At 40.8% G+C, this 17,273-nt stretch overlaps 1 protein-coding gene across 2 annotated transcripts in view; it reads right to left on the reverse strand.

Annotated features, from left to right (window-relative positions):
• Positions 1–17,273, reverse strand: part of CFH (complement factor H) — an 80,883-nt gene that overhangs the window by 43,539 nt on the left and 20,071 nt on the right. For both annotated transcript variants that reach the window (XM_067467599.1, XM_067467598.1), the window contains exons 7-12: positions 16,874–17,038; positions 11,006–11,191; positions 7,579–7,755; positions 5,970–6,161; positions 5,502–5,678; positions 3,348–3,518 (exon numbers count right to left, since the gene is read on the reverse strand). In XM_067467599.1, the coding sequence (XP_067323700.1) occupies positions 3,348–3,518; positions 5,502–5,678; positions 5,970–6,161; positions 7,579–7,755; positions 11,006–11,191; positions 16,874–17,038 (1,068 nt within the window). The remainder of the gene's footprint in view (positions 1–3,347; positions 3,519–5,501; positions 5,679–5,969; positions 6,162–7,578; positions 7,756–11,005; positions 11,192–16,873; positions 17,039–17,273) is intronic.

Raw genomic sequence — 17,273 nt, forward strand, 5'->3', positions numbered from 1 at the left:
AGTGTGGACCTACCATAAGAACTTACAATACCTCACCTCACCCAGGCAATTGTCAGCAAAGCAAATAAGGTGGGGGCAGTATTTCAGCAGATTTGATTTTAAGCTGCAGTTCCACAAGGGAAAACAAAATGTGGTCGCAGACACGTTGTCAAGAATGCCGGAGAATGGAGGGAGGGGGCAAGGCCCAAAGGGGAGCATATTCTCAGAACGGCAGTGGGGCATGGCAGTACAAACCCGAGCACAAACGGAGCGCAGTCAAAAGCTGGTGGGGGTTGAGAGCAAGGACGGGGGATGGGAGGAGGAGATAAGGCAAGCATGCAAGGAGGATAAGTGGCTGGAAAGAAACAAGGAAAAGGTGGAATGGAAAGACGGATTGGGAATTGTAAACAGGAAGTTATACATCCCAGGCAACCTAAGGGAAAAAATGATGGTTAGGTGCCATGGCAACAAGGGAGCAGGACACTGGGGAGTAACAAAAACCCTGAAAATGGTGGCACGTCAGTGTTGGTGGCCCGGGATGAGGGGTGACACCAAACTGTATGTATCCCGATGTAATGCGTGTGCACAAAGTAAGGCAACCACACAAAAGCCAATGGGGTTATTGCAAAAGGTGGCAGAGCCATCAAAACCTTGGAGGGTAATTGCTATGGACTTTGTGGGCGAACTCCCAATTAGCCGAGGTCAACGCTACATATGGACAGTGATGGATTTATTCTCAAAACAAGCACATTCCATAGCGCTGCCTAAATTGCCATCTGCAGAAAAATTGGCTGAGCTGTTTATCAAACATATCTACCGGTTGCATGGCTGCCCAGACCAGGTGATCAGTGATCGAGGGGTGCAATTTACGGCCCGATTCTGGGAAGGGTTCATGCAGTTGATGGGAGTGGAAAGGACCCTGAATTCAGCGTTCCATCCCATGACCAATGGGGGGGGGGGGGGTTGAGAGCACAAAACAGACTTTGGGGCTGTTCCTAAGGACATACACAAACCAGTGCCAGACCGATTGGGCTGATTTACTCCCGTTTGCAGAAATCGCATACAATGGGGCCTGTCACGCATCCACAGGGAAATCCCCTTTTGAGATAGTATACGGCATGGAAGTAACCCCTTTACCAAAGCTGCCGAGTTGGGGGGAAGAGCTGTGGGGAAAGGAAGGGTGGCCAGACAAAGTGAAAGCGAATTGGGAAGAAGTGGCGAAATCACTCCGAGAAGCCCAACGAAGGTATAAGTTGTTTGCGGACCGGAAAAGGAGGGAGGGAGATAGATTGGAAGAAGGGGAATTAGTGTGGCTGAGCACCAAAAACCTCAAGCTAAATACCCCCTCTCGGAAATTGTCTCCTAAATACATTGGTCCTTTCAGGATTTCTGACAAGATAAATGAGGTGACATATACATTGAAACTGCCAAAGGTTTTGGGGAAGGTACATCCAACATTCCATTGTAGTCTGTTGAAAAAATACCAAGGTCCGCTAGACAAAGAAGGGACATGATGGTGATGTATGTTTCCCTTCCAGGAAGAAGAGGAGGAGGAGGGGGACGTTATGTCAGGACTCGGTTTCCTGGCCTTGGATGGTGGCGCAAAAAACCAGATTCCTGACATAGAGAACCGATAAGGATTTGCAGCTGGTGGCCTTGGGAAGGGCAGTTGGTGGTTTGGCGGGGAATATTGAGCGGGATCCTCAGTCGGCGGGAAGAGGGGATTCGAATGTGGGGGAGGGTATATAAGGGTGCGCCTGTGTGCCAATCCTGGCTTTCATTGTGTATTCGTGTCCAGTAGTAAAAGTTTCCTGATTGATTACGGATTGGCGTCCTGTGTCTTTTCTGGGAGCGGCTGCTGTGAGCTTACACCCGACTGCTCACTGGAGGGAAGGATACTAGAGACAAAGTTGAAGTACTTTGGCCACATCATGAGGAGACAGGAAAGCCTAGAGAAGACAATAATGCTGGGGAAAGTAGAAGGAAAAAGGAAGAGGGGCCAACCAAGGGCAAGATGGATGGATGGCATCCTTGAAGTGACTGGACTGACCTTGAAGGAGCTGGGGGTGGCGACGGCCGTCAGGGAGCTCTGGCGTGGGCTGGTCCATGAGGTGACGAAGAGTCGGAGACAACTGAACGAATGAACAACAAAAATATATTTAGTCTCATTAAGACTAAGACTAAGACATGCCGCATTATCACGGGGTATCTGCGCCCTATGCCACTGGAGAAATTACACTGTCTAGCCAGTATTGCACCACCTGACATCCGCCGAGAAGTAGCAGCCAATAGTGAAAGGATCAAGGCAGTGACATCTCCAGCTCATCCCTTGTTTGGGTATCCACCAGCACGTCAATGACTTAAATCAAGAAATAGTTTTCTAAGATCTACAGAGACACTCGCTGGAACACCCCAGCAAGTGAGAGTCCAAAAGTGGCAGGCTCAAACCCAGAGCCTCAATCAATGGCTGATACCAAATGAGAGACTCCCCGCTGGGCACAGAGAAAACTGGGTGACTTGGAAGGTGCTGAACAGACTGTGCTCAGGCACCACGAGATGCAGAGCCAATCTTAAGAAATGGGGCTACAAAGTGGAATCGACAACATGCGAGTGTGGAGAAGAGCAAACCACTGACCACCTGCTGCAATGCAACCTGAGCCCTGCTACATGTACAATGGAGGACCTCCTTGTAGCAACACCAGAGGCACTCCAAGTGGCCAGATACTGGTCAAAGGACATTTAATAGAATACCAAGCTTGCAAACTTTGTGTTTTGTCTGTTTGTTTGTTAAAAATGTAATACAACTGTCTGGTTGCTCCTGACACGATAAATAAAATAAAATAGTATATTTCATGCATCACATTTTGTCCAATTACTTATGGAGGGAGAACGCAAGACCTTGAAATACACTAATGGTGCATCTATGCTATAGGATTAAGGTCATGACATCATGAACCAAATGCGATCGTAATGGCAACCTACATTGGTTTCAAGCTGACAAATACCTGTATATTTGTATTTTATTTTAATAGGACTAGGTGTATGTTGTATGTTGTGTTTGCACTGTCTATTTTGATAAGGCCAACTGGCTAATCAATACAATTGTTCATTCAATCGATTAAGGCAGTTTTACACCACTTTAACTGTCATGGCTCAATATTATGGAATCATGAGAGTTGAAGTTTGGTGAGGCAACAGCATTATTTTGCACAGAAGTCTAAAAGCTTTTAAAAACTACAACTGCTAGGTTTTCATACACTGAGTCATGGCATTTAACTTGCTGTCAAACTGCATTCTACAGTGTGAGATTCTCTTCTCCCAGAGCATCCCTTAACTACATCTTAAACAGTATTTTGCAAAATGCGTACCTTTACAAACAGGAGGCTGTGGAGACCATCCAAAATAATAACACTGGGAAGAGTCAGGCCCAACTCTGCTATATCCTTTCTTACAGGAAAATTTCACCACGTCTCGGTTGGCATATTGGTCTTTTCCTTCAATGCTTCCATTCCCCAGAATGGGGACATCACATTCTATGGCTAAAGAAAATATTGAACAAAATGTTAAATTTGGTGAAATACTTTTTATAAAAAGGAGCTAATGATAGGAAATTTTATTCCACAAATGTACAGCAAATAAACCTGTGAGATGAGGCAGCTATAATATATATTAAGAGTGACATATTGTGGTCATGTTCCTCAGCATTCATAATGTATATTGCAGATCTAATTTACATTGACTTGAGCACCATCAATTTTTTTTGCTGGGGTCTTGCTTCAGATAAATATTTTTGTCTTTTTTTGTTTTTTAAGCACTGTTGAAATCCTCTTAAGATCAAAAATACAGGTTATATTATAGTTTGAGCGCCCCTCATTCCGAAATCCGAAATTGTCTACAATGGTGTCTTAGACTGTGACACCTCTCCTTTCTGATGGCTCAACGTACTTGCACATTGGAAATTTAGACTCTGTGTGTAAGGTGCATATGAAATATCAATGCATTTTTATTATATTAGGACCCATCTTGAAGCTATCCTATTATGTATGTACTTGCAAACACAAGTATTCCAAAATTCAAATGAATCTGAAAGTTAAAATACTTCAGGTCCCAAACATCTTAGGTAAGTGATACTCAACCTGTAATAACTCTCTGTAAGCATGGAGATTGCTGGATGGTGAGATAGGTCGTTTATTTGCAGAATACCCACTTTCCCAACAAATACAGTATATACTTGAATATAAGCTGAGTTTTTCAGCCCCTTGGCTTATATTTGGGTGAAGGGAGAAAAACTGAGGAAAAAAAGGCTCTGAGGCCGGCTGACTGAGTCCCTGGTCTTGTCTCAGTTGATCTAGGGAGGGTCAGTTTACAACTCCAAAACTACAACAAGAATCAAGAAGTGGAGAAACTAGCTTCCCGTCTTCCTCTTGTTCTGGAGAAAAGCAGTTCCAGCTCTGTCTCTTACATCTGAGGAATCAACGGCTCTTTTGTCTCTTGCACCAGAGAAGCCCACGTGTCTGCAGCTAACTCTGGGCCCCAGGGAGAATAATCATAATCATAATCATAATCATAATCATAATAATCTGTATTTATGCCCCACTACCATCTCCCCAATGGGAACTCGGAGCGGCTTACATGGGGCCTAGCCCAAACAAAAAACTACAATATAAAAATACAAATTATAATAAAATAAACAACACAACATTAAAGCGTAAAACATCAAAACATATAAAACAATATACATAGAACATGGAAACCAAACATAACGACAGAGAGCAGGCCGCATGTACATAAAATGATTTAAAAACTCTGGGTGAGATAAGGGGAAGAACTAATTGTAAGGGAGAACTTATAGAGAGACAGGAAAATAAACAAACCCTTGTACATGGGGGGGGGGGAGGGATGACGACGACTCCTGGGACAAGGATATTGAGGGAGAAATAGCATAAAATTCCGTAGCTACTCTCCGAAAGCACAACGGCAGAGCAACGGCAGAGCCAGGTCTTTTTAAAGGTTTCTAACATAGGGGCTTTCTTAATCTCTCCGGGCAATGAGTTCCAGAGTCGGTTTTGCCTCCTGAGCCATGTAAGTTTGAGAATATATAAAGACTGACTTCAGATTTTCAGTGCCGGTGAAGTCTACTGTGTGTTTACTTGAGCAGCAAAACCCTGCTGCTGCTGAACTTCCAGGAAAAAAAAAAAACATTTGAACATTCTGTGCCTCAGTCTCCCTGGAATTTCATGTGTTCTACCCTGGCACCAAAGTGGTCTGAGGCACCTAAAAACATGACAAATTCCTAGTCTCCAGAGCAACAACAACAACAAAAAGATCTGTGCCCCCCCCCCCCCCCAATTCAATATGACATTCTTTCAAACCTGGTCATTATGTCCCCTCTCTGCCTTCTTTTCTCCAGTCTCCTCATAGGACCTGTCTTCCAAACCTTTGATCATTTCAGTTGCCCTCCGCCTTCATGTCTTGCTGATGTAGATTTAAAAATTTACAAAAACAATATTGCATTAACTTACCAACACATACAGGCAATGAATCCCATCCGTTTTCTTTGCATTGTATGTGGCCATCAACAGCTGTTTTGCTCACTTGAAAGCCATCTTTACATTTGTAGTGAAGTGTCTCTTGGGACAAGAAAAATGATTCTTTTTCAACAAAATCCACATTTGCTTCATTTGGCTTTTGGCATGTCTCTGAAGAAACAGAGAATAAGTATTATTCATTATCAACTGTTCTATTCTATTCTAATTCATATGATCTAAAAGGCACTACAAAGAGTAGCTTCCCAAATGGAGAACGTAGAAGAAAAAAGATATCAGCTGCCAAACATCTAAAATGGTATATATAATTTCCAGATTTTAGTTACATGAGCATGGTTCCTTGGGTTATGATAAGTGCATAGGAGTGCAGAAAACTGAAACCACCTTGACAGCAAATGAAAACAACAAATAAACATATAGATATATTTTTAAAAAAACGCTTACTGATACACTTGGGCTCTCGGTTCCATCCCGTTCGAAGACACTGTATCTCTTCCTCCTCAACCCTGTTAGGGGTTGTATAGCCACGATGACACTGATAACGTACTTTCTCAGAGACAGAAAACACCTCCTTACGTGCAGTGAAAAAGCCATTAGGCAGAGGAGTTTTTTGACATCCAAGTGGAATTTCTAAAACTAAAAAAAAGATATTGTTTTTTTTAAAAAAAACAAGACCTGGATTTTATATGTAATGAAATCCAGTTTTATCAGAACAGATCAAAAATGTATCATATGAAATTATCAACAAAGGAGATAACCCAAACGTCTAATCTGAAATAAATCAAATCTGAGGATGAAACACAACAGGAAAGCCATGCGAAAATATTTGTGTGCCCTATTTTCATAGCTTGAATCATGTAGAAGTAACGTGCAATTGACTGGAAATATTGGAAATACTGTTCAGCTGGCATTCTAGTTTCTTGCGTATTTTGTGGGGAAGAGAGAAGTTCAAGGCTAGCTGTCTTCAGGCTAACAATTGTAAACATTGCCTAAAAGCATGTCAGATTGAAGGGAAGAAAGCGGAAGAGTAAAACTAGCCATTATGAGTTTATGAGTGATATAGCTTGGCTCCAGCCTTGAGACTCAGCTGATCTGTAGGCTTGGGTAACCACGGAAAAATTTGGTTCTAAACTTGTTTTGTTTTTAGGGGGCCCTTGCGTTTCGTTTTTTTTAATAATTCTGAAATTTTCCTTTAAAAAATTTCGAAATATACAAAATTTCGTATAATTACGAATTGATTCGTTAATGGCGGACGCGATTGCGCAATATGCTAAAAAAACCTCCAAATGGGACAGGGGGAACTTCTGAAGCTTCCCTCTCCGTCTGTTGTTGATTGTTGGTGTGATAAAATAAACAACAACTATAAAACTTGCACCAGACATGCGAAAATAATTACGAAATAATTACAAAATAATTACGAAATAATTACAAAATAATTACGAAATAAATTGAAAAAATTGTTTCGAATCTAATTTACTCCTCACACTATTCCTGCATGGCTCAATATTGGATCGTAAGCTAATTTAAATACGAATTAATAACAAATTACGAAATTAACGAATGAAACCGCCCAAGCCTACTGATCTGTACTCATCATCATGCCTCTCACCTTCCCTCCTTCCTTCCTCAAATTTAATTTTCAGGTACATTTTCCCAAGAAGGATAATTGAAACTCTAGGTTTGGAAAACTATATGAGAAAAAAACACATGTTTTTGGGAAAAAAACAGGTTGCCTTTTCTAATGAAGATTCATAAGAACCCATGGCTACAACTTAGAGGAACAGCTTCATTCCTTATAATGTATCTGTGTCTCTCCCATAGGATATCAGCAATGATGTTTCTGTGAAAATATGGTGCATGTAAAAGTGCCAGCCAATAAATAGCTCCTGTGAAGTCCTTCCCTATCATTGTTCTTGGTGAATTACCATGTATGCGTAATGCATCCAACTACTTCAACTGTGTAAATAAAGTCAAAAAAGTATACTCTGCAAACAGAGGAAATAAATAATCTCAGATTGGATATTTTCAACAACATGAACTAAAACCTGCTTACCTTGAGCAACGCAACTTGGAGTTGGTAACCAGCCATTTTTTGTGCATGTGGTTGTTTGCTGATTTTCAGGAACGTATCCTGTATCACATTTATATGAAATCACATTGCCCTCTATGAGTGGCCGCTGATAATAATTAAAATAACCATGTGGAATTCGTCGAGGAGAATCACATATTCCTAAAAGCAAAAGAACAATTATGTTGCATCACCTATGCAAGATTACTATAGGGATTCAAAGTGTATTCTTATACCAAGTATACAGACAGATGACATGAATTAAAATCTGTATACATTTTTAAATGTTAAAAATGGGATGGGGAAAAATCATTCCTTTCCCTTCTTCTTTCTGTAATCGGGTGGTAGGCATGCTGCAAAGTTAAGCACTGGGTGAATCTCCATAGATCTAGCATTTCTAACCTGATATGAACCTGGGTACTATACACCCTATAATGGATTTTAATTATCTAAGAATGCTTGTTTACTACTAGATAATTTGAACATGACCACAAACTATATCAATATGTCTCTCTGTTGTCATACTTCATACAACATGCATTCTTCTTATCAACATAACATGATTTGATGGAATAGGGGACTTTTGAAGTAATCTCCTATACATTTTGAAGTAATCTCCTATACAGTTAAAAAGTGATGGGAGATAAATCCATACTTCCCAGTTCCTTCTTTCGTCTTCTTCCTTTGCCTGTATTATTACCTAGCTACTTGTTGCTAGTCTCTGCATGACAAAGAAGGGGAGCAGCATTTGCATTTACTAAGATCACTCCAGATCCATCTTAACTAATGACAGAAGTAACATCTGGGATAAAATGTAGGCCTGTGATTCAAACATCATCACTTCTGGATGATACTCTATATCTTTCTGGCAAAGCAAGTGAAACTTTTAAAACTTGCATAATGTATTTTGCAGAATTTGGTTGGTCAATAAACGTATCATTCTTTCGTGGATTTTTAACGTTGTTATATTTTGTTCTTAAAATATTTCAAAGTAATGTTATAGCCCAGATTGTGTATGGTGCTCCTGTCTAGGGATGGGATGAGTCTCAGATAGTGAAGCTGGAGGCTCTTCAGAATACATTTCTTAAGAAACAATTGAAACTCCCACTGGGCACTCTGGCAGCCTTGGTCCAGGCTGAGGTTGGCCTCCCCTCTATTAGATCCCACGTTCATTTTATCATATTTAGTTATTAGAGAAGTGTACAAGGTTCATCAGTTAGGGATCTCCCAAAGGAATGTTTTGAACAACTAGAAAAATGCAAAGTCTGTAATACAAGGTATCAGAAACTGCTTGAATTTAACCACTCTATCGAACTCAAGGGAGAATCTCCATGAATCTATTTTTAATCATGGTGTTCACCAGGATAGGAAGGCTATTAATAAGTCCAAATTTTCTGACTGGTTTGGACTTTACAAACCTGACCATGATAGGGCTATCTACATGACTAGGCTCACATTTCCAAAACTTAGGCAAGCCTTCACAGCCCTTCATTTTCAAAGTATGCACACAGTGGTGATTGATGGATAGATACACAGGCACCCCTCTGGCTCTTCATATATGTGTTTGTGGGGGTCCCTGAAATTGAGGATTTGCCTCACTATTTGTTTTCTTGTTTTCTGTATTATGCGCCAAGAAGTAATGTCACAAGAAATTTAATGTGCAGATTTGATAAATGTGGATATGAGTGAATATGAATGGAACTGAATGAAAGGGCCTAATTTGGCTGAAGACACAATTGCAATATTAAGGCCTGCAATGACTGACTACCTGCTTGCTGGGACTGTAATTAAAAAGTTGCTAATAAGAACTGAAAAGCAAACTGTGATAAGAACTGGAACAGTGATAAGGAAATGTTTATAACCAGCAGGACAGAGTTGCATTCTCAGGCCCCTTCTACATAGCTGAATAATATTCCACATTATATGCTTTGAACTGGAATATATGGCAGTGTGAAGTCAGATAACCAAGTTCAAAGCAGTTATTGCGAGATTTTCTGCCTTGATATTCTGGGTTATATGGCTGTGTGGAAGAGCCCACATTGAAAGGTAATTGATCCTGTTTTCTCCCTGGAAGCCCATGATAATCAAAGTGGCCTTAGCTTTGCTTAGTATGTTGGCTACAATCTGTTCTGCAAAGAAATGGATTTGCCAATCCTGTAATAAATGGGAGAAAAAGATGCCTTTGAAGATTGTTAACTGTAGTGGTTCTTGGGATTGTGTCTGGACAGAATTCAAAATGACGATGCTTTCTCTGACCCTGTCTACGCTGGCTGTAAATGTTGAAGAGGACCAGAGATAGCAACATGATGTTCACACAAAATCCCAGGACTTCCAACCTGTAACATGGGGCAAATTTTTATCCCCATGTTAGCAAAAATTGAGGAATGGCCCAAAGTTTTGCTGAACCTCAGGTGTTGCCTTGAGTTTGGATTTCCACTACCTTGTGCATATCTACACTGACTATTTAGGTCAGTGTAAGGTCATATCAACCCATGATGACTAAAGACCGCTGTTTTCCCTCAGGTTACATTAACTAAGGGGACAACCTGAATCCTGAGCAAGGAATTGGGTTGTCCTCCAAGTCAAGGGCATTCAAGACAGTTGTGACGTTCCCTAATCAGAACTGGTGGCAGCTGTCTTGACAGTCCCCTCCCCATGTGTCAGGGCTGTTGACAACTATAACACAGACATCTACCTTGGTGTTAGATTTGGCAGATTGGGAGGAGGAAACAGGATGTTCAGCATGACTGGGCAATAGGACTACCTGTTGCCTCCAAGTTAGCTGAGGGAGTGTCTCTCGGGTCACCAAGCAGACCTGAACTAGTTTCTGGACAGTGGATCAAGCCCACTTCGTAGATGTTCCCTTTGCATATGATATTAACAGAAACACGACATCTTTTTTTTTCATTCTTACATTACAACCTTTCCCTCCTTATGATCATTTGAACATTTCACAGCAGAACACTTGGAACTGGAAATGAATCCATTTTCTCTGGGGAATTTACTTCCTTGTGAAACTTTTGTAAGAGCAAACGTTAGGTATATTCACACTATTAAATTATTCTATCTTGAAACTACTTTAACTGCTACGGTTTAATACGATGGACTCAATGGAGTCTTTCGTCTTCTCTGCCTAAGAATGCTGGTGCCTCACTAAACTACAATAGCATTTAACCACAGCAGTTTTAATAATTCTACATTACAGCTGCACTCATCAATAATTTTGCATTTTACAGTTAGAAATGAAACATGAGAATTGACTAAGACAAATGGTCGCATTTCTCATCCCTGTGTCAGTGCTTTTCTGAAAATGAACTTTTCACAAAATTGATTTGAATGCAACATGTTATGTCTAGATATGATTATTTCTCTCCTTGCCAAGAAAGGAGAATGCAAGGAAAATGTTACTTACTGAAGCATTTGGGTTTTGGTTCCCAGCCACGAATAGTGCAGTACGATAAATGCCAAGTCCTTTTATTTTCTGGTAGAAAACCATTATCACAACTAAAGTAAATTGTGGAACCTGGTCGCTTTGGAAAGGATGATTCACTTTCATATACTCCTCCGTTCTGAACATGGGGATATTCACAATGCTTTGCTTTAGAAAAAAACAGAGAGGAGAAAATTAAGCATCAATAAAATTGAATATTACAGTCATGTGTTGTTTTCTTTCATTGTGCTTATTTCTTTTGTGCTAGCATTCCCAGGCCAAGAGTAGGGCTAGAGGAATAACTGATATATTTCTTGCATTTTGAAACAAGATAATAGATTTCATCTAAGCTGAGATGTAAATTAGCCAATCCTTGCTCACTGAACCAATTTTTATTCATTAGGAAAACAATATCATGTAAGAAATCAATGGTGGAGCAAGCAAATTATAATGTGGTATTTATTTATTTATTTATTTATTTATTTATTTATACCCTGCTTTATCTCTCCTGAAGCAGACTCAAAGTGGCTTAACATAAAAGCATTAGCATATAATTTAAAATATGAAAATATGCAAACATTAAAACAAGATGAAATATAAAGGGCATTTTAAAATCCCCAGTTAAAACCATAAAAACCATTCCCAGTTAAAACCAAAATTAAAACCACAGCACCCCCTGAATTTATCTTAAAAGCCTTCTTTTAAAAAACCGTCTAAATGAAAAGGGTTTAGCCTGCTGCTGGAAGGACAGCAGGGAGGGGGCCATTCTGGATTCACTGGGGAAAAAGGAGTTCCAGAGTCAAGGGGCAGCTACTGAGAAGGCTCTCCCTCTTGTTCCCACAAACTAGGCTAGAGATGGGTGTGGGGACTGAGAGATGGGCCTGGACAGGTTTCTACAAAGGGATGTGGTCGGCACCACTTTCTGAGTATGGCCCTCCGAGAAGGACCGGAGCCACTATAAGACAGTTCCTCCAAGTCTTTTCCCAGCGACCCTGAAGAATTCCATGGCAAATGGTACTGAAAGCCACTGAGAGATCGAGGAGAATCCCCCTATTATTATTATTATTATTATTATTATTATTATTATTATTATTAAACTTTATTTGTACCCCGCTAGCATCTCCCGAAGGACTCAATGCGGCTTACAAAGGCCAAGGCCTCAACACACAATATAACAATACAAAACCTAATGCAAATTAAAAACAATTAAAGCAAACATAGTCTGACACTCTTATTTAATCCTGACTGGACACATGCAGAAGGTTCACCAATTTGTGATTTAAAAAGACAAGAGGTGCTGTGCCCTTCCGCAAAGCTGCTGTAAAAAGAAGCAACAAGCAATAAACAATACACTAAGACACAATAAAACTGGGCCGGGCCAGAGTAATGGGTACAGGATTAAAAGTGCTGATGTGACAGGAGGTATGTAGGATTATAGGGCAAGTGCAGTGTGCAGTGTGCAGCAATCTTAGTTCTAGTAAAGTGCTTATGGGACTTGGTATTGGAGATTTCCTAATCTGGAAAGGCACATCGGAACAGCCAGGTCTTCAAGTTCTTTCTGAAGACTGCCAATGTAGGGGCCTGTCTAAGATCTTTGGGGAGGGTGTTCCAGAGTCGGGGGCCACCACAGAAAAGGCCCTGTCTTGTGTCCCCACCAAACGCGCTTGCGACGCAGGTGGGATCACGAGCAGGGCCTCTCCAGATGACCGAAGTGAACGCGTGGGTTCGTAGATGGAGATGCAGTCACTCAGGTAGGCAGGTCCCAAACTGTTCAGGGCTTTGTAGGTAAGCACCTGTACCTTAAATTGGGCTTGGAAAATAAACGGCAGCCAGTGGAGCTCCTTGAACAGGAGGGTTGACCTCTCTCTGTAAGGGGCCCCAGTTAACATCCTGGCTGCTGCCCGTTGGACCAGTTGGAACTTCCGAGCCGTTTTCAAGGGCAGCCCCACGTAGAGCGCATTGCAGTAGTCCAATCTGGAGGTGACCAAGGCATTCTGTCTAGCTTTCTGCATAGGCCACCCACCAAGGCAATCAAAGCTGTCTCTGTTCCATAGGCCTGAAACCAGATTGAAATGGATCTAGATAATCCATTTCATCCAGAAATCCCTGGAGTTAGGAGGCCATCAAACACTCTAAAAACTTGCTCAGAAAGGGAAGGTTGGACACTGGCAAATAGTTGCCCATTATAAAAGGGGTTAGAGATGGCTTTTTTACTATACGTCTCACAACTGCCTCCTTTAGGCAAGTTAGAACTTTGCCTTGTTCCAAGGAGGTATTGATCACCACCTTCACCCATTCTGCCAGTCTCCCTCTGGCAGATGTTACAATGGCTCTGATGGCAGATGAAAACTGCAACAGATAAGAGGCAACTAGTCATGCATTTGGATCAAAACTTTTTTCTGTGAAGATTGTATGTTGATTGCTGTGCACTGGTCTCCACACACAGACATCTTTCAAGATAAACCAATCTTTCAAGATAAACCAAAACCAAGAAAAGTCCTATAGAGATTGGCGAGTGGCCACGGGTAGTAGAACTGTGAAATCTGGAAGCCCCTAGCTATGGACTGGCACATGGACAGATTCAGCCAGTCTAACTCAAGGTCCGAGGCAGTTGAGCTATATCCATGACTAAGCAGCCCTGTTTAGGATCCACTCTGCTCACCCCACATGGAGAGAGACTAGAAAAGGTGCCGTAAACATAGTCTGACACTCTTATTTAATCCTGACTGGACACATGCAGAAGGTTCACCAATTTGTGATTTAAAAAGACAAGAGGTGCTGTGCCCTTCGGCAAAGCTGCTGTAAAAAGAAGCACTATTTCTAGGATGGTATTAGGCAGGATCAGTCCACCCTACTTATTGTTTACTTCAGGTAAGCAATGTTCCCTTTGATCCTAAAAGTCACTGTACACACCTATTTCCCCTTATAAAGGTCAAAATCATAACTTGGGCCATGGTAAAGAAACAGGAGAAGCATCTTTTCCTTAGAGTTGAATTGGTTCTACTGAAGATGGTGCTAGATAAAAACATTCCATAGGGCTTCCAAAATGCTTTATCTCATTTGGTTCCAAATAATCTTCTAATCTTGAAGCAAGGAAAGGAGACAGCAGAACTCCTTTCCTGCCCTCAGCATGAGGGCAGGAAAGCACTTTGCTCCCTTACAGTGAAGGGAGAGCAAAGTAGTTCTGTGAGGACTCCTTGTGGGCATGTACATAAATGCGCTCCTGCTCATTCCCTCATCGTCACTGACCCACTCACCGCTCTGACAGTGTACTTTTACAAGGGTCACCATTAAAGAGCTGGGTAGGAATCCCCCCCATGCTCTAGGGGTTTTTTCGCCTACCCTACACTGTTTAATCCATGACAAACTGGGTGTGTGGGGTGCTAAATAGGTTTTCATGCAAGTAAGGATAAAGATAGGTAAATATCGGTGTGCACCATGGCAGCCCCTCTCTGGTAGAGGCTATGAAGGGGAAACATCATCCATTATTAAAGGAATTAAGGTGAGGGTGAGCAGAAGTGGCTTTGACCAGAGATAGTCATGGAATGACTTCTCCACTCGTTTCCTTGAAGGGTCGCCTTGGGAACAACATTGGGTAGCATAGGGGGACCATGGTATTTAGCCATTGTTGGAGACTGAGGTGGTCTCTGATGGCCACTGCTTCACTTTATTGCACACCAAATTAAAATGTAAGTTCAAATTCAAGTTCAAGTTCATGTTTTCTCCCCTGAATTGGCTGGTAGATCATACAGAGATTGATTGGTAACTGTAGTGAAATTGCTACTCTATGTTAAATTTTTGGTGTATAGCTCTATGTTTACATATGGCAGATAGGGAAGAATAGGCACAGACAGGGTAGCAACAGCAGAGATAGGATTCATTTGCATATGTGAAGCCGATTGGTCATATGCAGATTAGCATAGGCCCAGGATTTGAAAAGGCTGCTAGGCCAAAATGACAGTTGGGAAGAGCAGAGCTGAATATTCCAAAGGGGCGGAGCCAAGGTTTTGAAAGAGGCAGTTAGAGTGAGAGAATTTGAAAATGACAGTTAGGAATCTGTGTGTGAAAAGGATAGTTGGGTTTTTGAGTGCCTGTTAGAAATAAGCAGTTATGAAGATGTGTTAAAGACTTCTGATATAGAGAAGCAGTTAGTTAAATAGAGCTCGGGTTTTAAGGAACATAAAGAAAGCCAGTGTTGTTTTAGTCAGAATATAATTCAGCCAAGAGTATGTAAAGCAAGTAACGTGTTTGTGAATGTGAAACATTGAAAGTCTATTCAGAAAAGTAAACTAAGCAAATGATACTGACTGTAAGATTACAACAAAACACAAATGTAACCACAAGCGTTCGAGCCAGAAGTTATAAATAAACTGTGTTACTTGGTTATACACAAGAGTGTCTCATTGCCTGTGAATAAAAGTACAGAGGTTTAACAGCACGCAGAAAGTCCCAGCCAATATAAAAGAAGAAACTGAATCAGTATTAGAGCAAAGAGGGTTTTAATAAGGAAACAGTCTTTCTCCCTCACCTCAGTAACATATAATAAAAGTATAACCCACACAATTGTGTTGTCCCCTGATTTCACCGGTGGGAGAGCAAATAATTTTCAAAGAGTCCACTAAACACTCAGATCAAATGTGCTGAAAAAAATAAATCAAGCCTTGTGAAATCACAAGATAGATTCAGACATATTTTCCCAAACTCTCACTTTTTCTCTCAAGAGAAGTGAATGTTTGTCCATAGGTGTAGTGCACATAACTGAATACTAATAAAATGATGTATAGTTTGTGGGGAGTACAACTGCATTTCTCCCAGGAAAGTGGAAAAAACATGACTATTTCATACCACTAGTGACACTATCTGATGTGCTCCCATAGGGAAGATGACCTAGACTTGTGCAGTGTTTCATTTACTCTGTGTATCTCTTCCCATTTATGATGAGTACTACTATTACTACTACTACTACTAGTAATAATAATAATAGTAATAACAACAACAACAACTACTACTACTACTACTACTTTATTTGTATCCTGCCACCATCTCCCAAAACGGACTCAAGGTGGTTTACAAAAGCACATAGCTGTGCAGAAGGTACAATACAATACACAAACATTTATAAAACAATAACAATATCAAGAACATAAAACAGATATACATAAAACAGAATATAAACCCCCTACTATTTTAAATAAAATATTCCATAAAAATGCAGGAAAAGCCACGGATTAAAAATGGCCATAACAATTTCAGTCACATAAAGTGCCGGAGTCAAACAATTCAATTGGTCCTCAAGTTTTAACAGATGTTTAATGATATTCGAAGACCTGCTTGAAGAGCCATGTTTTCAAGTTTTTCTGCAAACATTGGAGTGTGGGAGCTAGCCTAATTTATCTGGAGAGGGTGTTCCAAAACCAAGGGGGCACCACCAAGAAGGTCCTCTTCCTTGTCCCCACCAACTGCACTTGAGAAGGAGGTGGGACTGAGAGGAAGGCCTTCCTGACAGATCTTAGAGCCCACACCAGTTCATAGGGGAATATGTGGTCTCGAAAATAGGTTGGACCTGAACCATCTAGGGCTTTGTAGGTAATAACCTGCACTTTGGATTGGGACCGGAAACTTGTCGGCAGCCAGTGGAGGTGCTTTTATAGGGGCGTGGTATGCTCCTCTTCCTGCATGATGCAAGTGTCTATTTTAACTAGGCAAATGAAAGAAGATACTGGATGGAATAGAAAAGGGAAACAAGAGGGAGTTAAATAATTGGCCTTGACCTTATGCGTGCTTGAAACATCATTCCTCTGGAAAATACAGTTATCTATGTTCTAAAACTGCAAAGAGAAAGATACTTACGTATACATGCTGGAGGAGGTTGCCAGCCATGATCAGTGCAGAAAGAGGTATCAGTGTTACGATATCCTTCATCACAGGATGTATCAATTGACTCTTGATACTGGTAAAGCAATTGCTTTGGTTGAATGTTCCCATTATCAATTTGTGGTTGTCGGCATACAACAGCTATATAATGAAACATAAAATCAGTTGACACTTGACCAATAAACAAGTTAGGAACTTATTTCTCGATTAATCATCACTTATTAGAGGCCATATTCTTACTGTGCCTCTTGTGGGAAATTAAAATATTTCATTTTATGGTTCTTGGAGTAGAATAGATAAAAATATTCAGTCGTTAAGAATGCAAACAGGACTGAAGAGAAACTGAAATCACAAGCTAGATTCAGTCTAAATCAGA

This window comes from Anolis sagrei, chromosome 4 (assembly GCF_037176765.1).
Source record: "Anolis sagrei isolate rAnoSag1 chromosome 4, rAnoSag1.mat, whole genome shotgun sequence".
Taxonomy (NCBI): Eukaryota; Metazoa; Chordata; class Lepidosauria; order Squamata; family Dactyloidae; genus Anolis; species Anolis sagrei.